We start from the raw sequence: 24,310 nt of genomic DNA on the forward strand, positions 1-24,310 counted from the left end.
AGGTCCTAGTTCTGAAGTACCTAAAAAACAGGGTGACTCTGTAGGTACTTAGTAAAAAATTGTGCCAGCGTCCCCAAAATTGTGTTTGTGACCATATAAAGACTAGAAAAATGGGACTTTGAGGGCACAACGGTATTTAAACTACAGAAGAATAAGTATGGTTTTTTGAAATTTTATTAACAAAGTACAAAAAGACAGAAAACAGACATAAAGGTTTAAAAACGAGTCTAACTAGACATAGAACTTAATTGTATACACCATATGGATCCTATCCTGCATACTCTCATGATATCTTTTGTATCTAATTGTATACATTCCAAACATCCATTCCAAAAGGAAAAGGAAAACTTCCCCAAACAAGTGGTAATGGGAGAATGTGGAGCTGTAATTGAAAGGAGCTGCAGGTCTGGTAGTCCAAGGTGAGATGCTCTCTAACTGCTCAACATGTTTCGCGTTAACAAAATGCTTCTTGAGGAGCTAGAGGTTCAATTATGTATAGTAGTTATGAATGCTACCTGTGGAACAAGCAACCTGTTGATCGCAAAACGATCAGGAGTAATTATATCTGAGTTGTATCAAAAAGGCAGCGGTCAGAGCCAGGAACCTCCCAGGTAATTGAACATCAAGTAGCCATGGGTAAGAGGAGTAGCTGTTGTAAGCTATAGTTCCAGGGGCAGATGGAAGGAGGTTCGGGGGTGCACCGCTTATTAGACCAGCGCATAATGAATTCTATGTATTCATTATTTTTGCAACATTGTACTTCCTCATTTAAAAATGTATTTCTTTCTGTTTGAGCCGCAAGTACACAAAGAAAGAAATATGCTGACAGCTGCAGCCTGCAAGGTTTGTTAACTAATAATGTGATTGCCGTCACAGCTGACATGGTGATCACATGATCAGGAACCACGCTAAATGATTCCTGATCATTAGTAAAGTCTAGAAGCTGTCTGTGACAGCTAGGGTTGCCACCTCATCCCTTTAAACCCGAACACATATTAATGTTAGTTCTGTGGCTGATTAGGTGGTAATTAAACTCACTTAGTGCCTTACCTGCATTCAATTAGCCACAGAACCTGTGTAATTAATATGTGTTCGGGTTTAAAGGGATGAGGTGGAAACCCTAGTGACAGCGTGGTCTTGGAACTAGAAGCCAACGCTAGTTTGGGCTCCTAGTCCCATGGGGATGATGCTGTAAAACATTAAAGTGATTGTAAAGCATCTAAAAAAAATGTCATTAAAAAACCAAACATATCATACTTACCTGCTCTGTGTAATGGTTTTGCACAGAGCAGCTCAGATCCTCCTCTTCTCGGGTCCCCGACTGGCACTCCTGGCTCCTCCCCCCTGTCGAGTAACACCATAGAAAGCCGCTTTCTGTAGGGGCACTTGTGCAAGCTCACTCCTGAACCACCCTTCTGCGTCTATTGACACAGAAAGGGCAGGGGTCTTATGTGGTGTAATCCCATACCTGGTCTCAAGGTTTATCAGCACCTACCCAGTATGTCCTGAGGAAGCTATTATAATTGCAAAACACGTTGACAAGAAGGCATGGAGAAGTTTATGAATCCAACTCTTTGATACCTTATACAAAGTGTTTATATCCACTATGGATTATATGTACAGTAAAACCTTGGTTTGAGAGTAACTTGGTTTGAGAGCGTTTTGCAAGACAAGCAACATTTTTTAATAAATGTTGACTCGATATACAAGCGATGTCTTGATATACAAGTAGCGTCATGTCACAACTCAGGGGCGGATCCAGGGGGGGGGCAACAGGGCAATTGCCCCCCCCGAAATAATAGCACTGAATTGTCATCAATTATCCCGAGTCTCTCTCTCACATGAGCCGATCAGCGGCGCAGAGAGAGAGAGACTCGCGTCTATGTGGTTACGGGCAGCGGCGGTAACTCAATCTGACAAGAAAGGATACCAGGAGGAGGTGGGTGGAGCCTCTTCCCTCACTCACTGTGACTGACGTGACGTCACTCGTTGCTAACGCCTGGGCCGCCTGGCGTCTAGCAACGAGTGACGTCAGTCACAGTGAGTGAGTCACGCCGGAGGTCGGAGGACGCAGGACGCGAGTCTCTCAGAGCCGACCGACGTACGGTGACAGTGAGTGTTGGCATGACCAGGGACAGCTAGGAGAGGGCAAACATGGGCATGTGTGCTGGGCTTTGATTCTGCTATAGAGCTGTCAGTAGCTGGCTCACTGTTTATGGAACGATCTCAGCTCCTGGACACCAACAGATCACCCATCTCCATCCTCTGACTTGTCATCTGTCTGCGATCAAAGGGTTTTTTTTTTTTGCATTGCTGTTGTTGCATAAACTGCCATGGGCTGTAATAGGGCTGGATCCATGTGATGCTTCCTGCACATTTACTCTATTCTAAGCTGCATTGGTAATCTGTAATGTGTGTGACAGGAGATGCTCATGCTGGAGGCTGGAGCAATAGGGCAGTTGCAGTTGAGACTCACTGTGTTAACTTCCACTTCCGTTCTTCCGCCCCTGTTACGTACAGTAACTAACTGAGTGCACTAACATGTCCATTGTCCAGCCAGACTGCCACCCCGTCCACAGTCAGTGGCGGCAGGGCTTTCTCTGCCCCTGACTGTGTTGGCCCCACCCACCGGCACCCTCCTCCCTCCATGTTGTCCACACTAAAGTACAGGCCACCACCACCCATGAGTTATTGTTGGCTCCACCCACCTCCTCCATCTTCTCCACCTGGCACCTTGGGCAGTCTGCAGTGCAGAGCGCAGTGAAATACACAAAGACGACTTATTGAGAAGATTACTGGATCCATCCGATCCATCTCCATTGATTCTCCAGTGACAATCCGCATCTGGTGACAGGCAACGTGGCAAGTGACAATTCGCAACGTGTGGCAGGTGATGTGTCAAGTGACAATCCGCATCTGGTGACAGGCGACGTGGCAATTGACAATCCGCATCTGGTGACAGGCGACGTGGCAATTGACAATCTGCATCTGGTGACAGGCGACGTGGCAATTGACAATCCACATCTAGTGACAGGCGACGTGGCAAGTGACAATCCTCATGATAGGTGACGTGGCAAGTGACAATCTGCATCTGGTGGCAGGCGATGGTGGCAAGTTACACGCTCAGGGCTCCCACTGATTCTGCATTATGGTGAGTTGATCTATTTCATTTTATATAGCAATGTGATAATAGAAATAATGCGCTTCAATCACCCTGACACCATAACAACCATGTTGCCGGGATGATTTAAGCGCCAACACCAGCTATTTCCCCAATAAATTGCCCCCAAAAAACGTCTTTTCTGGCAGTGCCCCTCCCGAGACAAGACTCTGGATCCGCCCCTGTCACAACTGAGTATAAAAGAGAAGAGAGGCACCTCTAAGTGTAGCAATATGGTTACATTTAACGAAGGTACAACATTTAGCAACATATTGCTACACTTAGAGGCGCCTCTCTTCTCTTTTATACTCTGTAGCTCCTGCTGGATTTTGCTTCTAATCTACTTGCGGAGGCTTCCATTTGTGGATGGACATTTTATGGTTACACAACAATCACATTGCTATAATCTTTTTATATGGACTATAAACTGAAGGACCTATGAATAAATGGTTGTGGAACGAATCATATGAGTTTCCATTGTTTCTTATGGGGAAATTCGCTTTGATATACAAGTGCTTTGCATGTTTCTGGAACAAATTATGCTCGCAGTCCAAGGTTTAACCTAGATTTTTAGATCCATACTTCCATGTTCATTCTTTTGGGTACTTGTTGACCTTGTCAGTTATTAGGGTGTCTTTGTCTGTCCAATGATATTTTAATTATTTTTTGTAATAAAGATATTATATTTTTTTTTAATTACCGCCTAATGATATGCCCACAAAGTCCGCCTTGTTTTGATAGCAGTTTTTTTTTAACCCATTCAATCCTTTCATATACCTCTGCAATATATGTACATTTCCTGGTGTTTTATCCCTTTAAACTGGTATCTCCCCATTCGTGGGGAAAAAATATAGCAAAAAAAACAAAAACTATGTAATACTGTATATGTCATTTCCTATGAGGCAAAAGATGTCCAGTGAAGCCGCACATCAAGACCTGCTGGTATTGGAGTGAATGGCAGTCTTGAGTGGCACACATTTTTCATTACTGGTTCACATATCATTTCCTGCCAGAAGTCTGCACAAGTCAAATTTTAGGCAGTAGCAATTATATTATTTGGTGAGATACTCCCTAAGAGTTTATTACTTTTAAAGGGATGCAGACACTGCAACTTTCTCAGTAGAAATGCATCAGCTGATTAGATAACACATAGACACTCCCATTGAGGAACCAGACTTCCAAAGGACAACATCCTCACCCTGTGTTAAACAACAATGTTAAACAACATCCTCACCCTGCGAGGATAGAAACCCAAATACTTAACCTAAAGCCCAATGCCTGAAGCTCAAAAAAGTTTTGGAGCTACTTTTGTAGCTTGATTTGGGCACATTGGTGCATTTTTAAAAAAAAAAAAATTGCCCATAGGAGAAATGTTCCCTTCGCATGTTTTTGAGCATTTTTCTGCTCAAATGCAGAAATAAAATAAAATAAATAATAACAATACATAAATAAAGAATAAATAAATTAATTAATAAACATAAAAAATAAATACAATACATAAAGATATAATAATACATTTAAAAAAATTATAAAATATATAAATAAATGAACTTCTAACCCATTAATCCTAAACCAAAAAGTAATACAATTAATAAATAAGTACTAATAAATAATGAAATGAAATAATGAAAAAAGCTGAAAAGCATAGTAACAAATGATGAAACGGATGATTTCTTTTTTATCTATTGGCTAATAAAAAAATGGCAAAGCTCAAACACTTTAAAAACACTGTACAAAAATGCACAAAAACACTACAAAACGCACATAAAACATGCAGAATGGCCAAAAAAGCTCAAAACGTGCTGCTCGGGTGAAAATACAGCCTTATGCCCTGTACACACGGTCGGATTTTCCGACGGAAAAAGTGCGATCGGATTATGTTGTCGGAAATTCCGACCGTGCGTGGGCTCCATCTGACTTTTTCCGTCAGAATTTCCGACACACAAAGTTTGAGAGCAGGATATAAAATTTTCCGACAACAAAATCCGATCGTTTAAATTCCGATCGTGTGTACACAAATCCGACGCACAAAGTGCCACGCATGCTCAGAATAAATTAAGAGACGAAAGCTATTGGCTACTGCCCCGTTTATAGTCCTGACGTACAGGTTTTACGTCACCGCGCTCAGAACGATCGGATTTTCCGACAACTTTGTGCGACCGTGTGTATGCAAGACAAGTTTGAGCCAACATTTGTCGGAAAAGATCTGATGGATTTTGCTGTTGGAATGTCCGATCAATGTCCGATCGTGTGTACAGGGCATTAGAGTGTCACAATGGCTTATTTTTGATGCTATATATCACTGTGGATTTTTATACAAAAAACATTTCACTTTATGGGTGTTAGACCACTGATATTAATAAAGAAACCTTTTTAATCTATTCTGTTGTGTGATTTGTTGAGAGGTTGCACACTAAAAGTCCTGTAATATATATATATATATATATATATATATATATATATATATATACCATATATGTTTTTACATTTCTGTTTTGGGATGTGGTGTAGTTTTTAATTCTCTATGAGACCCCGTGCTTTTTCTATTTTCTATATCTTCCTATGTATATGCACATTAATGTTTTATGTTAAAGACACAGGTGGAGATGGCAGAAAGTGTTATCAAAGTGATGTTAGTATTTGGTGGCTAACTAAAAAAATTAAAACATGCAAGCTTTCAGAAGACTAAAGTTCCTTGTCATTTTTTTTTTATTATCATTATTAATATTTAGATTTTACTGTGCTTTTGTTCCGAATCTGTATATATTTTTAGACATTTCAGCTTTCATCTGTCAATACTACCAAACAAGGAGCCTAGGGTTCCCAAAACCTTGCTTTTTAATACTTTCAGTTATACTGTAACTGCATCACCTGGACAATAATTGTTGTAATAATGTCTTTATTCCATGAAAACACAGAACATCACTTGTTTTGCATTCAATGTTAAGGGGAGAATAATCTGATCTACTAACCCACAAGCACAACGGTAGCTTCTGCATTCTCCGGGATCTTCTCCATTAATTTCCAATGCTTTATACGATGACCATCCGGACCATTCAGTGTTTTCTACACCAGAACAGGACAGCAAAAAACAAGGTAATAGGCCAATGGAAAACCAACCCAAATGTGTCCTGGCACATTTTGAAACATTACTATAAATCAGCCCATGTTCAAGAGTCTCATATGTGCGTCAATCTATGTGAGGCAATTTCCCAAAGTCCTACTCAACCAAAGCATCCGGACAGATCAAAAAACTTTGACTATTGTTATTTTAAAGCCACTAGATAAAACATCCCCAAGATCATCTTCTCCTTCACTGTCTAAACAGGAACACTTATGGAAACCAAGCATTTCTATTAATGGCTGTAACTGAGCCAACAGACATAGTGGAGGGATTGCATTTGCGTGTTCCTCTACCCTTCCACGGTCCTGATGGTGGAGGAGGGAGCACACTGGCTGGTCACCATTACATTAGTTTGTTTTTTCTGCTCTAAACACATGAGGGGTCACCCGCACTCAATCTTTTTGGATCTGTGTACCACCTAACTTTCTCCAAAATGAAGGGAGCCAGCCACCTTGTAGTCCTTACTAAACCCAGAGTCTGGGTGACAGCACACACGCCCAAGAACTCCCATAGTCCCCTGGGGACCTACCTTTTATCCTTTGTGCTTCTTTTGGACAATTGAAGGTACATGTGCCACCCCTTGATGGAGACATCCTAACATACTTTGAATTTATGGCTTTATGTACTCGCTTTAGTTGGAATAGATCTTTTTAGACAATCAACCCCCTAAAGAAGACTTATAAAGTTGAAACACGTTGGGTTTTTTTCTCTCTGTGCATCTTTTTACATTTATATTTGTACCCCCATTGAAAAATGTACTATATACAGTCTCAGCTATCACACTTTTGTATTTAATTATTTTACAATGTACTATTATGTCCAAGCTGTTTCAGGGGCTATTTTTTTTTTTTAATCAGAAAAAAGTTTATTGTGTCATTAATGGTAAATTACATGTTGCATAAAAAAGGCAAAAAAGAAATAAGAAATAATAAGCAATTCACATATCCAAGGGTTATGCAAAACGTAAATCAATAAAGTGAAACCATGACACAAAGTAAAGTACAATGACATATCTTTTACAGAAAGGAAACTGAATCTGTGCCAAGTGGGTAAGGTTACACCCCACCCCCCTTAACACAGCAAAATTGAGGGCCAACGGGCCAAGCAGAAAACATGAGTGCTCATAATCTACCTGCTCTCGTGGGATTTCCCCCACTTCTATCATATAAGGAGTCCAGAGGTTGAGTGTACCTGATAAGGTTGAACAGCTGCACACTCCATGCATATGCTCTTCCAAAGGGTTCAAGTCAGCTTTATGCCTGACCATTATTTTTCATACCTGTACCCGCCGATGCAAAACCAGTTGCAGAGGTGCTAGCCCTGGAGTTTGCAACCAGGCTTGCCGAATGGCATAAAATTTGCGAGTCGCATTCCTATGCTGATATGTTAGGTGCTCCCTGATAAGGATGTAATTAACCTGTTCTGCCCATTGTTTTTTTGTAGGAGTGTGTGGGGAGAGCCAGAATATGGCCACTAGCTTTCTAGCAAGATATAATAATCTGATCATTTCTATATTGGAGGGTAAGGGATACATTTCTTCATCAATAGCTCCTAATACACAGACCATGGGGTCCAAAGGGACCCTAACCTGGTAGACTGTGGAGATAGCATTGGTAATTTCAGTCCAGTAGCAGTGTAGTTTGGGGCAACGCCAGATTATATGGATTAGAGATCCCTCCTCCCTATTGCATTTGGGGCACAGAGGAGAATCCCTTCTTCCCCATCGATGCAATTGAATGGGCGTACGGTAAGCCCTATGTGTCAAGAATAGCTGAGATAGCCTATGCGATTGTGAGACTGATGTGATTGGCCCAGATTGCAAGCATAATTCCCATGTTTTGTCACTTATCTCCCCCAGGTCCTCTCTCCAGCCCCTTCTAGATGATAGGGCTGCAGGGTCCTGTATGGACGCCAATAAGCTCGAATAGATGTGAGGAATCAGGCCCTTTTTCTCCTGTCCATAGTAAATGTCCCTCATCGGAGAGTGACCAGATAGTTTTAGTGTAGATAAACGGCCCTGGGCTTGGAGAGCATGTCTTAATTGGAGGCATTTATAGAATTAATGTCTGGGTAGATTAAATTCTGTTTGGAGGTCCATGAAGGATTTCAACACATTTTGGTTAAATAGTTGGGAGATATTACAAATACCAGCCAATCTCCATATTTGGTAACTTTCTAGTTTGCATATCTCCGCATAATTAGGGTTGCACCACAGCAGGGTTTCTACAAGAAAACCCGTCACACCCAAGCTATGCTTAACAGTAGTCCAGAGCTTTTTTAGGAGAATAACAGTAGGCACCATTTGTGGCAGATGAGATAGTCCCACCTCCAAACCAGCCAAAATGGAGGTGATATACATTCCAGTCTGCAGTAGGCCATCAATCGGGTCGGATTCACCCAGAGAACCAAGACCACTCAGGTGTTGTAGTTGAGAGGCATAGAAATAAAGCCTAGGATTAGGTACTGCTGCTCTTTGCCGTACTGCAGTGTGGAAAGGCTGATCCTAGCTGCCTGCTTTTTCCATATCAGAGATCTGAACAGGGTGTCTATACGCATGAACCATCTACGAGGTATCCACTGAGGGGAATTGTGCATAATGTATAACAGTTGGGGGCCCCAGACCATTTTTGATTAAATTTATCCTTCCTATTACCATCAGTGGTAATTTACACCAAGTGTTACAGGTCATTTGGAATCTTTTGAATAGGGGTAGTAGGTTTTCTTCTAAATAGGTCAGCGGGTTTGCAGAGACCTGCACTCCTAAGTATTTAAAAGAAGAGACAAGAAGAGACAACTTTGAGGGACTCTGCATCAATCGGCAACGTAATCAGTGGATCATCTAAAGGCAGAAGAACCGATTTGCTCCAATTGATGGAGAATCCCGCCAAAGAGCCGAAATGCTGAATCACCGCCATTGCGTCCCCCAAATAAAGAAGAGTGTCATCCGCGTAAAGGGAGATCTTGACGACACCCGACGTTCTGTTAAATCCTGCAATAGTCAACTGTATGGTAGCCGCCAGTGGCTCCAGGGCCAACGCGAATAACAGGGGTGACAATGGGCACCCCTGTCTCGTACCCCTAAAGAGGGGAAAAGGGTCAGAGAGATCTCCATTCACACGTATCCTAGCCGTAGGAGCCGCATACAACAGCCTCACCCAGGCAATAAATGTATCCCCCAGTCCAAAGCGTTTCAGCACTTCCAACATGTAAGGCCACTCGACACTGTCGAAAGCCTTAGCTGCATCTAATGATAGAATTACTCTCTGGCCTGGATTATCGACAAGTAGCTGGAGGTTGAGAAACAATCTTCTAATGTTATGGGCTGTGGACCTAGTGGGTATAAACCCAGACTGATCTTTATGAACAATTTTGTGGATAACTTTGGCCAGTCTAGTAGCTAGCACCCTGGCCAGCAATTTCACATCTGTTGTTAGTAACGAAATGGGCCTATAGGAACCTAGGGATTGGGCCTCCTTACCAGGTTTTAGCAGTAGTACAGGGGCTATTTTTAATGTTGCTTCAATAAAATATTGTATTTTTAGCTATATATTACATATTCTCAGTATTTCCTCTCATGTGCGCCCCCAGCTGTCCTTGTATAGTTATTCTGTTAGAAAAAGATACAAGTCCATCTAGTTCAACCAATAAAAGGGAGGAAAAAATTATACAATCCTACATACACAATTCTATACCCACAGTTGATCAAGAAGAAGGCAAAAACAGCAATGCATGATCCAATTTGCTTATCTATTACTCCATATAATCTTCAATCTCTCAAGAGGTGCTGCACTGAAAGCGGTTGTATACCCGCGTTTTTTTTTTTTTTTCCTATACCTGCAAGGGAAAAGGCATAATGAGCTAGTATGCACCGCATACTAGCTCATTATGAGATACTTACCTTAGAACGAGGCGCCGGCATCTCATCCTGTCCACGCCGAGGGAGCTGACATCTCCCCTCGGCGTGTCTTCCGGGTATCGCGGCTCCGGCGCTGTGAGTGGCCGGAGCCGAGATGACGTCACTCCCGTGCGTGCGCGCGGGAGACTTCAGTCCAGGAAGCTCCGGAGTTTGCCGGGCTGTCAACCGAGAATCCCCTGTGCGCATGCGCCGCTGCATTCAGCGGCTCATTGCGAGGGGAATATCTCCTAAACCGTACAGGTTTAGGAGATATTTTTTTTACCTACAGGTAAGCCTTATTATAGGCTTACCTGTAGGTAAAAGTTAACAAAAAAGGTATACAACCACTTTAAGTGTCTTGGAATTCTTAAAGAGTCTCGCCCGGATCACCCGTACTACTTCCCCCCAGGGTAAGTCATATACACTTCTGCACCATAACTCCCACTCCTAATTCAAGTAATGTCTTGGTTGATGTGTTGGGTCCCTTTTCAGGGCTTAATGTGCTGGCTGACATGCTGAACTCAAAGCTGTTAAAATAATTTGGAAAGAGTAATTATACTTGCTATTAAGCAGGGTTTCCTTGCTGATTTTGGCCTACTTCACAACACTTATGCCCTGTACACACGATCGGACATTGATCCATGGATTTTTTCCGACGGATGTTGGCTCAAACTTGTCTTGCATACACACGGTCGCACAAAGTTGTCGGAAAATCCGATCGTTCTGAACGCGGTGACGTAAAACACGTACGTCGGGACTATAAACGGGGCAGTGGCCAATAGCTTTCGTCTCTTAATTTATTCTGAGCACGCATGGCACTTTGTGCGTCGGATTTGTGTACACACGATCGGAATTTAAACGATCGGATTTTGTTGTCGGAAAATGTTATATCCTGCTCTCAAACTTTGTGTGTCGGAATTTCCGACTGAAAAAGTCCGACACAATCCGATCGCACTTTTTCCGTCGGAAAATCCGACCGCGTGTACAGGGCATTATAATTAATATTTTCGAGTGACTTTGGATTTTTTGAGTCCAACCACCTTGGACTTGTCATTTCTACTGTGGCGCTATTGCTCTTCCAAAACCTCTTGGTCTCTGCACGAGGCATCTTCTAGAAGCCCTCTGTCTATGAGAACTGCCTAACTAGAGTCACAGTATATTCTATTCTGCCCCAAAGTTCCTATATGAATTTGGGCTCCCTGCCATTTCATGCCTTCCTATGTTATATTGGTTGCATAATGGACAGCCTCACAGACAAATGGAAAAATCTGTATGATGGTTCTCGATCTGCAGCCGTCCCTCACTCACCTGCTTGTTGTCCGGGTCAGCGTGGGCATTGTTGGTGTTGGTCTCTTTCTGAGGACTATTGGTTGGTACATAGTTTCCCACTCCGGATGTGGTGCTAGTCCGTGGATGATGGGAGTCTCTTCCATCATTGGGGTGGCTGGCAAAGAGCAAAAATATTTTAAGACTGTCATAGAAATTCAGCAAAGTATTCTTTCCACAAAAATACGAATCAGCTACCAGCATCTCTTCCTTGCCTTCTTTAATGTACCCCCATCCAATGGTTCGTTTTACACCTGTCTCCTCAAGCAATAACTTCAAGTGAGATGGCACATCTGATCATATAATATGCCTCCAGCTACAATATTGCCTGATTAGCCAGTAATACACACCAGCATGCAATGAAGTACTTAGAGGCCAAAAAACAATTAGCCTAATTGAGCCCATTCATGCTAGTTCAGCTAGTGATGGATAGCACACATTACCTGTGCTTCAGCAGAAGAGAGCGCAGGACATTTGAGCGATCTATCGCTCTGATCTGATCTGAAACAACCATTGTATCCACAATCATCTGAACTATTCCCAACATAGTAGTCTGCTCCAAGTCTAGAAGGATTGCTCCTGTAGGAAGAAAAAAAATGAAAAAGCTTTTTATAAGTATAAACTTATAGAGGGCCTAGCACCAAATATACAGTATGTTTTTCATGATAAGTGCATGCATGCTAGGAAATGTGTCATTTTATCACTTGCAGGTATTTATTACCTCTCTCAGATATCACAATACTCTCCCTGGCAATGCCTTTATCTGCTATGCCTAGGACAGAGCCATTTTTATTCAGGTAACATGCAGGGCCGTCTTTAATTTTGATTGGACCCTGGGCAAAACTTTTCTAGGGGCCCCCCCATGCAGTTTTGCTCTCCGCCTGCTCTGAGACATACAATAAATAGCACCTACACGCAAAATCAGTTTACTTAATCAGATCAGGCAGCTATTGCGATTGTTTGCCAGAGGTTACAGTGTATCATTACCACTCACTGACTGGTTGCTAGAGGTTACAGCACACAATATGGCTCACTGATTAGTTGCTAGAGATTATAGCACATGATTTCTGCTTGTTGATTGGTTGCTAGAGATTGGGGGGGCATGATATACATATCAATGCTGCCAGACGCCGCTATTTACATATGAGTGCCCCCGCTATTTACATATGAATGCCAGTAATTTACATGTAAACACAGGGTCTGCAGGTGTGTCATCTGTACACAACAATAGGGCAGAGCTGGGCAGCATTAGTAGCAGCACTTCACACTGAGATATTGGGACACAGCACGGGACTAAAACCTTGAGGGTTGAGGGAATTTAAACCAGGATAGTTGGTAAGTATGAGGCAGCTGCTTTGGGCCCCACAACAATGACAGGGCCCAGGGCAGCTGCCCCTTAAAAAACGGCCCTGGTAACATCCAGAGTCAGCACCTGTTGATTGAGTTACTGGCTCAGAGATAACATAGAAAAAAACAGAAAAGAAGGAGGGCGCACCAACCTAGTGCATTACCACTAATAAACTTTAATGCAGCATAAAAACAGCAGAAATAATACTCACAAATGAGCTTGTAAAACCAGCTTTAAAAAGGGCGCAACAGCGCTGTTTCTGTAAATCGACACACCATGACCTATTGCCCGCTCAGGCTCTGAAGAAAGGGGTGCTCCCCCGAAACGCGTTAGCCGTTTGCACCGGTGTGACCCTCTTGGCAATAGGTCCTGGTGTGTCGATTTACAGAAACAGCACCGTTGCGCCCTTTTTAAAGCTGGTTTTACAAGCTCGTTTGTGAGTATTATTTCTGCTGTTTTTATGCTGCATTAAAGTTTATTAGTGGTAATGCACTAGGTTGGTGTGCCCTCCTTCTTTTCTGTTTTTTTCTAGCTTGAATACCCATTGTTCAAAGGAGGGCTGCAAGACAGTAGGCATTACCTTTTTAGGCGGTCGCACCACATGTTTGGTTCATGGACACCTGAGCGCAGGAGAGATTTTTACTGTGTCAGAGATAACATATGCATGTAAAAGCTGGTGCCCATGGAGGTCCTGGCTGTGTTTGCAAATATATGACACAGATCAGCCCCAGCTGCAGTCTCTCACTATGGTAACTTGCTACAAAGTTATAATAATGCATTATGATCATTGGAGAAGAGGAGAGCGAGGAAATGCTCCACTTGCCTGCAGCAGTTTATCGCTTCTCGGCCTTTTGGCTAAGATGAAGTCTAGTATCTGTTCTTATCAGTGTCCAGGAGGGGTGCTGTGCTGTCATTCTGGCTTGACCGGGAGATGGAGTGGCGGGCTATGTACCTCTGCTGGAGTAATGGGGGGCTTGGAAGTCTAGTACCGGCCGGAAGAGAAATCAAGACACCCGCAGGCTGTCGAGGCCCGGGAATAATTTGGGAAAACTGGAAGAGCCCAGTTCCTACTGATTTGAGTGGATCTAACTTGTCTGGACATGGGCTGGGAAGGCAGAGAGTCCACGGTGTCTGTGCCCCGTGGGAGTGGTCGCCCTAGGGGTGCTCTTAGTAACACATGGGTGTGGGACCCCAAGGTGTGAACAGGCACATGGTCACAGTCCCTAAAACTTTTTTATGTACTGCGCCTTTTAGGGCTGGGCCTTTTGGCTAAGTTCCAGGCAATTTCTGTCTTCCAGGTCTCAGGGCCCGGCCAGTGCACATGCACGGCCACTTATTTATTTTAATTTATTTTCTCTCTACTGTTTGTCACTTTCATTTTTGTGTGTTTTTTTTTTTCGCACTAGGATGAAGGGTGTGAGTCCTCGGGCTTGCCCCGATGTCTAGGGGGAGGATGTGTGGCCTTCTGGTTCCTTCCTCCCCTGCCCTTGGGGGGGTGTCTCTTCCGGAGAGACCCTCGAAGCAGTATTCGATGGTTGGCTTTGGCTGACCTAGAAGAATGGGGACTACCAGGCCCTATGTCCCTATCAGGAGCCTTGCACCCCAAGGGAATCAGGGAGAGATTCTATCCCTTCAGGGGGTGGACTAAAGCACACTCTTAAGTGCACTTTTTTGTGTGTTTCACATGCAGGTTTTTTGCTCACTTAACTTTTTTTTCGTTTTAGGATTTGCACCACAGCAGATTCAAGAAAAAAAAAACTTGCCTGCAGGAGGCTAATGACATCACCTCAGCCTAGGCAAAGTCTCGGACTGAAGCTTAAAGATGGATTTAAATGATGAAATTATTTTTAATGATAAAAGGTGGAGCTTTCCTGCTGTTCTTCTGTCAGATATGCACTTATGTAGACTTAGAAAGTAAATAACTGTATTCAGTCGCTAGGAGGTGGCCACTGGGGCTATAGCCCTGAATCTTCCCCCGAGTTTCTTACCAAGAGTTGGCTCTGGGCCCCATCTGGTCAGCTGGTGTCCTGGGGAGGAACATGACTAGTTAATGTTATTAGGCACAAGTTCTTATCTATATTCAGCAGTTCCGACAATTTAATCCTTGTCCCGACGTCCACTTCTATACCAGTCTGCCGGGCAATGTAATTGTTGGGAACGTCAGCACAAGGATTACTCCGCCGGGACTATTTGATAATTTTCGGGCTCAGGTCGAGCCTGTGGTTCCCGAAAATTACATTGTCCGGCAGATTGGTATAGAAGTGGACGTCGGTACAATGATTAAAGTGTCGGAACTGCTGAATATAGATAAGAAGTTGTGCCGATAACATTAACTAGTCATGTTCCTCCCCCAGCCACCAGCTGAGCAGATGGAGCCCAGAGCCCAGTCTGGGCTGGATCACCACAAGCATTAAGCACTTGAGCTGAGGGGTTAAACAGTCCTGTTGCTTCCCCTGGCCGCCAGCTGAGCAGAAGTTTTTTTTTTAAATTGCTGCAAACAAGGGGGGGGCTCTCTGGGGACCCTGATGTAAGGGGGGGCTCTCTGGGCACCCTGATGTAAGGGGGGACTCTCTTGGGACCCTGATGTAAGGGGGGCTCTCTGGGGACTCTAGTGTAAAGGGGGGCTCTCTGGGGATCCTGATGTAAGGGGGGGCTCTCTGGGGACCTTGATGTAAGAAGAGGCTCTCTGGGGACTTTGATGTAAGAGGAGGCTCTCTGAGGACCCTGATGTAAGGGGAGGCTCTCTGGGGACCCTGATGTAAGGGGAGGCTCTCTGGGGACCCTAAAGTAAGGGGGGGGCTCTCTGAGGACCCTGATGTAAGGGGAGGCTCTCTGGGGACCCTAAAGTAAGGGGGGGGGGCTCTCTGAGGACCCTGATGTAAAGGGAGGCTCTCTGGGGATCCTGATGTAAGGAAGGGGATCTCTGGGGACCCTGATGTTTGGAGGGGGCTCTCTGGGGACCCTGATGTAATGGGGAGGCTCCCTGGGAACCCTGATGTAAGGAAGGGTCTCTCTGGGTACCCTGATGAAAAGGGAGGCTCTCTGGGGACCCTGACGTAAGGAAGAGGCTCTCTGGGGACCCTGATGTAAGGAGGGGGAGCTCTCTGGGGACCCTGATGTAAGGAAGGGGCTCTCTGGGGACCCTGATGTAAGGGGGGCTCTCTGGGTACCCTGATGAAAAGGGAGGCTCTCTGGGGACCCTGATGTAAGGAAGAGGCTCTCTGGGGACCCTGATGTAAGGAGGGGGAGCTCTCTGGGGACCCTGATGTAAGGAAGGGGCTCTCTGGGGACCCTGATGTAAGGCGAAGCACTCTGGGGACCCTGATGTAAGGAATTGGCTCTCTGGGGATACTGATGTAAGTGGGGGGGTGCTCTCTGAGGACCCTGATGTAAGGGGAGGCTCTCTGGGGACCCTGATGTAAGGGGAGGCTCTCTGAGGACCCTGATGTAAGGGGGGATCCGCACTCAGATATGTTACAATATTTTTAATATATATCTAAAATATATTTATATATATATATATATATACACACACACACGTATATTATATACATGCATATGCCCGCCCAAGCGTATGACTTTCTTTACTTTGCTGCTATGGGCTCTAGCCCCAGATCTTTTGTAGACCTAGCAACGCCTAAGACTGTATTTATATATATTATGTAGGCCCAACTGCTCCCCTTGCCCTTTCCATGCACTGTATACCCTGCACTACAGACATCTATCAGTCAATGACCTCGTGTAAAGGGCACATGCTAAGCCTGCAACTCTTCAGTGGAAGAAGGAAGGAAGTTTTAAACACATATATGCTGTAGAATGAGGTAGAAAAAAAAATCTAAACCCAAAAACAACATTTTTATATCAAGCAGCTTACCAGTCCTTAGATGTGGTGGTTGCTTTCATTTCCCTTTTCAGGATTTTTATTTGTTTAGGGCTTACATACACTTTGAAGTTAAAATTGAATTTACATATTTTGCCCCAACCCCCCCCCCCGGTTTGTTTCTCCCATAATATATGTGCTAAAAAATTTTTAAATAAAACATTTCTATTTTCATTACATACCTTATTTTAGACCCAATGATGTCATCACTGGGTCTCCATGCCTCTCTATGCTGTGCATGCAGAGCATGGTTTGCGGGAGGATCTGGAAGGGTGCTGTACATAGCTTTCTGAAATTATTACAGCACTCTGCCTCAGTACAACAGCCTTCAGACATGATTTAAGAGCCTGGAGGAGAGGGTGTTACTAGGCAGATTCTGTTTGTATGGTGGTGCGTTCACTTACACTTCACCTATGTAAAAATATATTACCCAGAAGTCCATTCTGCTTCCCAAGAAGCTTTGTCTGCAGGGTTACAGAGTGCTGTAAACATTACCCATGCTCAACCGTAAATTCCGCTTCTTGTGGCTGGGAACCAGTGATCTGGCTAGAGTGTCTCTGCACTCACATAGCAAACTTGTAGTAAACGTAAGCTGGCCACTCAGTGTCATCCATAGAAAAGCAAATCTTTATTGGCTACTTAAAAAACACAACTGTATCAGGCTTCCAGAGCTATGAGGAAGGCTGCTACAGCCGAAACACGTTAACCTGAGACAGTTTGTTGCACAATTGACTTGCTGCAATTGTGCAACAAACTTGTGAAGCCTGGCAAGTCTAGCAATAGCTTAGCAAGTCATTTCCAAACTTGCAGCGCAATTGCTTGCTATCTGGGTTGATCTTTAAAACCCACCATGTGCAATCGTCTTTCTGAGTTCCAGCAAGCTACGGAAGGACAGGGAAGCCACATGAGGTTTGCCCCATCGGGAGGTCTCTTGTTCAACATCCTCCTCAAATTTTATCCAGCGAGCAGTCTCCTTCCACTGCATCTCCTGCACCCCATCGGTGATCAGCTCATTCAGCTCCACAAACACCTGAACACAAAAAAAGAAGAAAGTGAACCAGCTGTGAGCAGAGGTGGCAGAAGTCTTCCACAGGACAGGATCACCCTAAACATGTTTTAACAGCTAGTCATGCAAAGTCTTCCATAGTTTACCTCTCATGAATTGGGATGAGTTTAAGGTTCGGTCCAAACACAAGTCCAGACCAAACACTTACCTGTTCCACGGGAGCAGAACGCCATATATAATAGCAGTATCACTATCACTGTTATACACGACGGCTTCCTGCTGTCAATGGTTGTCAAGGACACCATTGGGTGCTGGCACGTCTGAGCCCTTAACAACCAGTGACATCACCAGACAAAAAAATGGCATGGGGGTCCCAATAATTTATATCAGGCCTATCAGGTCTGGTATGATCTTTAAAGAGGACCAAATGATAAAAAATGTGTGAGTTGTCCCCCCAAATTGTATTAGAGGGAACCCATGCAAAAATCAAGGGGAAAAAAGCATGAAGTCCCCCCAAAAATCCATACCAGGCATGTATCCGAACATACATGCCTGGAAGGCCAGGAAAGGGGGGGGTGGACAAGCTCGTGCCCCTCTTTTTTTCTGAAGCGTACCAGGTCATGTGTCCTTAACATTGTATTTTTTTATTTTATTTTGGCTTTGGTACATGTACATGATTCATCTGAATCAACTGTGGGCATAAGGTTCTGTTATGGTACAAATGGTACATTATATGGCAAATGAAGACTTCTCATATGTACTGTATGTGATGAATGCCCATCTACCACCATTTTTTTGTTCTGGGTTTTTCATGTGCATGCACAATAGGAAGGCACATGGTTCTACTAGGCAAGCCTGCTTCCAACTTATAAAATTTGTAATAATGCCCCATGGTATAGGACACACCCCCTACCAAAAAAAAATAATGATTAATTAAACTCACTAGAGCTTTTTTACAACTATTATTCCTTTATACTAGGTTTTAAAATTTACAGATGTAGCAATTTAGAAATTGGATGAAAGGTCTAGCACTGGAAAACACTTTATGAAAGATAAAAAGTGCATTTTCTATACAACTATATAGATCAGACCAAAATGAGGGACAAATGAGGAGGAAAGAGGGACATAGCGACTTTGTTCCAAATCAGGGACAGTCCCTCGAAATCAGGGACAGTTGGGAGCTATGAATATCACCTCATGGGGTCCTTTCCGTTCGGGTTTTTTCTTAGTCCAGTTCATCGGTGGGAGGACTACAGTGGCATCTTTCCTGCTTCCCCGACACTTTGTCACCAGCTGTCTACGCAGTGCCGGAGGTTCCTCCAGGTTCAGAACTACACAAAGTAGACAATCAAAATAAGTATAGTTATAAATAACCCATAAAGATCAGTATAAAGCCTACCCGGCTTATCTAACCAAGCAGAGCAAAGAGAGATGGGGTGCCATAATCCACAGCAAGCACATCAGGTCACCTTTCATCAGTGTGAAAGAATTTAAACAATGCAATATCTGGGCGGATGCAGCGGGCTCACAATGCACTCATCCTTTAAAATAAACAAGTTTGCTAACTATAGATAAATGCAAAACAAAGTGCATACCTACAGCTCATTTTTGGCCATTGGAATAAACATTAGGAGATGGTCATACTTGGGCTATGCCTACTCTACCTTCTTCTAAGTATTATTTGTATATATATTTTTTTAAGTTAACTATTTAAAAAAAAAAAAAACCTGAAAGATACAGGAAGCTGTTTATGATTTGTAAAACTGTGCTACAGACCTTCCTAAGAAATATTTTAATAGCTTCCATGTTTGGTTTTACTGCATCCATACTTGCATCATATGTTAAGAGCAGCCATTTTCTGGGCAGAGTCAATATTCTAGGGATACCCTAAAAGTAAATGACATCACAGCAGTGAGGAAGCCATTTTGTATTCAACGATGACTGCTCTTTCAGGTGAATCGAAATTTGGTCTAGATAACAAGAGTGACCAATAAGTATGGCTTGAAGCAACTCTACCAGCAATGTTCTATTGTAGCCTGTAGAGGATAAAAAAGGCAGCAAAATAATGAAGGGGCATGATGCTGTACCCTCTAACCCAGCTTCTTCAACCTTTTTTCCCTGAAGGAACTTTTGAAATAATTTTGAGGTCTCAAGGATGTCTGGACCGATCAGTGCAGAAGTGACCTCTTACATTGGATGTCAGTGGGAAATTACATTGCTAGTTATTGGTAGTTATCGATAGTTATTGTAGGTGGAAGATCACTCTGTCATTGTTTATTTCTCAAGTATCCCCGATAACCTCTGGAGGAACTCTAGGGTTCAACAGAACACAAGTTAAGAAAGCCTGCTCTGTTTTATGCTTAATAGGCATATATCTTGAAGGCTAATAACTCACTGCTAAACTTGTAGAATTGCTGCACTGGGATGAGAAGAGTATCTCCTCAGCCAGGTCTTTGTCAGCAAGAAAGACCAGAATTTCATGCATTCCCCCCAAAACATCTGAGCAGAAATCTAGCTTGCGTGTAGTTGCTTATGCCACTCAACTGTCCCGCAGTCCTTCAGGTCCAAGATATGTCCTACCATAAAAGCAAAGCCACTAGGCCAAGTTGCCTGCCATCAGAAGCTGCCCATCAAAAGGTTCCTGCACTTGAAAGACCAACACAGGGCATTTTTCCTCCTACTGAGTCTGACCCCCGATGCTGAGACACTTGTTCTCTCATTGACAACTGACGCTGGTGCATTTTTTTCTCCTGTTTAACACTGATGCTGTGGTGTTTTTCCTCCTACTGACTACCAAAATTGACACATATTTCCTCCTACTGAGAAACAACGCAGGTGCATTTTGCTCCTATTGCCTTCCAATGCTGGTACATTTCACCTTCTACTAAACAGAAATGCTGAGGCATTTTTTCATCTACTGGCCACCAGTGCTGGGGTATTTTTTTCATCCACCTTGGAGCATTTTGTACTCCCATGAACATTAGGGCATTTTTTTCATTCCACTGACTGTCAGGGAAATAGGCTAGCAAACCAGCACAGGCAAGGTCGCGCTAACGCGCATCAACGCACACGGGTGTGCAATGTTTATACTAGGCGGACGCCTGGCGCCACATTCGGACGAATACGTGTGCGTAGCAACGTCGCGATGGTACGAACGCACGAACGGAACGCTGTGCGTATGACGTGATACTGTGCCTTGTCTATTTAAACCTTCCACTGACAGTGCCACATTGCTGGATTATCGTCAGCTCTTCCTGTGTTCCTGTGATTGTGATTCCTGTTTTCCTGACTTCCTGTGTACCGACCCGGCTTGTTATCGACTCCTCTGTACCTCCTGGCTTACCCACCGGCTTGCTTCTGACTTTCCCTGCCTGCTTCCTGCATCTGATCCCAGCTTGGCTAAACGGACTCCGCATTCCTCTGTCTCCTGTACCTGGACTTGTTGCTTTGATTCCCGGACTGCTTACTGTGTTTGACCCCCTGACCTGGCTTCGGATTTTCCTATTGGACTTCCATTGGTCCCCTCCTTGGACCCCAAGCACGTTGCCTCTACGGACTTTCTCTATTAAGCCACCAACACCGGCTCCTACTTCCAGGCAACCCGTGCTTCTGTGAGCACCACATCCCTGTGCCATCTTCAGGGTTGTGCTGCACTCGGCCGCAAGGGGAGCCCTCTCAGCAGCTCGGTCTCCTACCAAGGTCCTGACAGTATAATCCAGCCATGTCAGGGACCGACGGAGGTGACTCCCCGATCCTTCAGCAGCTTCAGGAGGAATACTTCTGGTTGGAGGAACGTCTGCAGCACCTACCTGAGTCATCCTCCTCCTCAGTTCAAGGTCCACCTCCAGCGGCAACTGCTGGGATCATGGTCCCTCCAGAACCACGTGTCCCAATGCCAGAATGTTTCCGTGGCGATCGAAGAAAATTTAGGTCCTTTAAAAACTCCTGCTACTTATACTTCGAATTGCAACCACAGATTTTTTTCAGTGAAACAGTCAAGGTGGGGTTCACTATCTCCCTATTACGTGGTGAGCCGCAGACCTGGGCCCATGGCCTGTTGGAACAAAGCAGCCCCTCCATCAACACTATGGACCAGTTCTTTGAAGTCATGGCTCGGTTATATGATGATCCCCTACGGGTAGCCACTGCCGAAGCAACTCTACATTCCCTCCGTCAGGGTCAGCCCCCTGCGGAGGACTATACAGTGGAGTTCCGCACATGGTCCATAGATTCTGGTTGGAATGAGGCAGCATTAAAGTACCAATATCGAATGGGGTTATCAGAGGCCCTCAAGAATGAGTTAGCCAGGTTACAGGTTCCGGCCACACTTGAAGATCTCATCCAGTTAACTATTCAGCTTGACAGACGTTTACGGGAACGTCAGGGTGAACGTGACCAGGCCTCTTGCTCCACTCAGAACCTGCCCCGAGTTCAGTCTGCATCACCTCCCTTACAAGTCGGCATGTTCCATCCAGCATTAACTCCTGGGGTGAGACTTTATCGCCGGCAGGCAAGACTTTGCTTCTACTGCGGGGAATCAGGACATTTCATAGATTACTGCCCCACAAGACCAAGAAAACCGACCCTCCGTACTCACCTTCAAGTATCCAGGTCTTCCTCTGCCCATATCTCACTTCCTGTTACATTGCTAGTGGCAGGTAAGGAGATCCACCTCCAAGCAATACTGGATTCCGGGGCGTGTAGTTGTTTCTTGGACTTGGCCTTGGCTAAAGATCTAGCTATTCCGCTGAACTATAAGGAACAGAGACTAACAGTCCATCTGGCTGACGGCTCCTTGCCAAGCTCGGGTCATGTCACCCAGGAAACCGTACCTATCCTTACCACTACCAATTCTGGTCATCAGGAATTTCTCAGATTTGATGTCTTAAGTTCCCCTATGTTCCCGGTCATCCTAGGAATCCCATGGCTACAAGCACACAATCCTCAGATTGATTGGTCCAAGAAGGAGGTACTCCTTACATCTCCCTATTGCCAACAACATTGTTTGACCCCCGAATTCCAGGACTTTTCCAGTTGCCTGACTGTACAATCCACACCGAGTCCGGATCCTAATGTACCAGCAGCTTACTTGGAATTTCTTGATGTCTTCGATAAAAAGAAAGCAGACACCTTACCGCCACACCGTCCTTACGACTGCCCCATCGAGTTACTACCAGGAGCTACTATTTCCTTTGGTCGTATATTCCCCCTCTCCGAGACTGAGCTTGAGACCTTGAGACAATATATTGATGAAAATCTTGAAAAAGGTTTTATCCGTCCTTCTTCTTCCCCTGCCGGTGCCGGAATTTTCTTCGTTGAGAAGAAGGATAAGACACTGAGACCATGTGTGGACTACAGGGAGTTAAACAAAATTACCCTTAAGAAATGCTACCCACTCCCGCTCATCCCTGAGCTTTTTCAAAGGTTCCGCACAGCACGCATCTTTACCAAACTCGACCTCCGTGGTGCCTATAATCTCGTCCGGATCCGAGAGGGGGACGAGTGGAAAACGGCTTTCAGAACAAGATTTGGACATTTTGAGTACCTAGTCATGCCGTTTGGGTTGTGCAATGCCCCGGCGACCTTTCAGCATTTCATAAATGACATCTTCCGGGAACATTTAGATCATTTTGTTGTTGTCTACCTTGATGACATTCTTATTTTTTCTGCCACTCTGGAACTCCATAGAATACACGTGAAGAAGGTACTGTGCATCCTCAGAACCCATGGGTTATTCGTCAAAAATCTGAAAAGTGCGATTTCGAAAAAACTTCAATTCAATTCTTGGGTCTTATCATCACCACAGGTGGAATCGCCATGGATCCTCAAAAAGTTAAGTCCATCCTTGATTGGCCGGCCCCTTCTGACAGGAAGGGTGTACAGAGATTCATTGGCTTTGCCAACTTCTACAGAAGATTTATAAAGAATTTCTCCACCATTGTAGCACCTATTACTCAGACAACCCGCCAACATACCAAGTTTCAGTGGTCAGCAGCGGCACAGTCCGCCTTCGATCAGCTTAAGACCTTCTTCACTTCTGCCCCAATTCTGCAACACCCTGACCCTGCTCTACCCTACGTCCTGGAGGTCGACGCCTCAGAAGTTGCCACAGGGGCGATTCTATCCCAGCGTCAGGGTCCCAAAGCATTGCTGCATCCCGTGGCCTTTTCCTCACGGAAAATGAGCCCTCCAGAGAGGAATTACGATGTGGGGGATCGGGAACTTTTGGCAATCAAGACAGCTCTCGAGGAATGGAGGTATCTCCTGGAAGGTGCCACTCATCCCATCCTGATTTTTATGGACCACAAGAACTTAGAATATCTCCGTACGGCCAAACGCCTAAGACCCCGACAGGCTCGATGGGCTCTATTTTGCTCTTGGTTTAATTTTCACTTAACCTATCGCCCAGGGTCGAAGAATGGAAAGGCGGACGCCTTATCCCGGATGTTTCCGGACACTCCCGAAGAGATTGCACCTAGTACGATTTTGTCTCCCCAAAACTTTCTACTGATCCAACCCGACCTAAGATCCTCTATTGAGCAGGCCTCTAGTCAGTGTACTGAAGCGGAAG

At 44.4% G+C, this 24,310-nt stretch overlaps 1 protein-coding gene and 1 pseudogene across 1 annotated transcript in view; one reads left to right on the forward strand and one right to left on the reverse strand.

Annotated features, from left to right (window-relative positions):
* SLC4A3 (solute carrier family 4 member 3) overlaps nucleotides 1-24,310 on the reverse strand; it is a 74,237-nt gene that overhangs the window by 46,424 nt on the left and 3,503 nt on the right. The window contains exons 2-6 of the mRNA XM_073634266.1: nucleotides 18,934-19,070; nucleotides 17,583-17,763; nucleotides 11,949-12,084; nucleotides 11,488-11,623; nucleotides 6,133-6,226 (exon numbers count right to left, since the gene is read on the reverse strand). Coding sequence (XP_073490367.1) covers nucleotides 6,133-6,226; nucleotides 11,488-11,623; nucleotides 11,949-12,084; nucleotides 17,583-17,763; nucleotides 18,934-19,070 — 684 coding nt within the window. The remainder of the gene's footprint in view (nucleotides 1-6,132; nucleotides 6,227-11,487; nucleotides 11,624-11,948; nucleotides 12,085-17,582; nucleotides 17,764-18,933; nucleotides 19,071-24,310) is intronic.
* On the forward strand, nucleotides 13,689-13,810 carry LOC141101874 (U2 spliceosomal RNA; annotated as a pseudogene).

The sequence above is a fragment of the Aquarana catesbeiana genome, linkage group LG06, assembly GCF_042186555.1.
Source record: "Aquarana catesbeiana isolate 2022-GZ linkage group LG06, ASM4218655v1, whole genome shotgun sequence".
In the NCBI taxonomy this organism is placed as follows: Eukaryota; Metazoa; Chordata; class Amphibia; order Anura; family Ranidae; genus Aquarana; species Aquarana catesbeiana.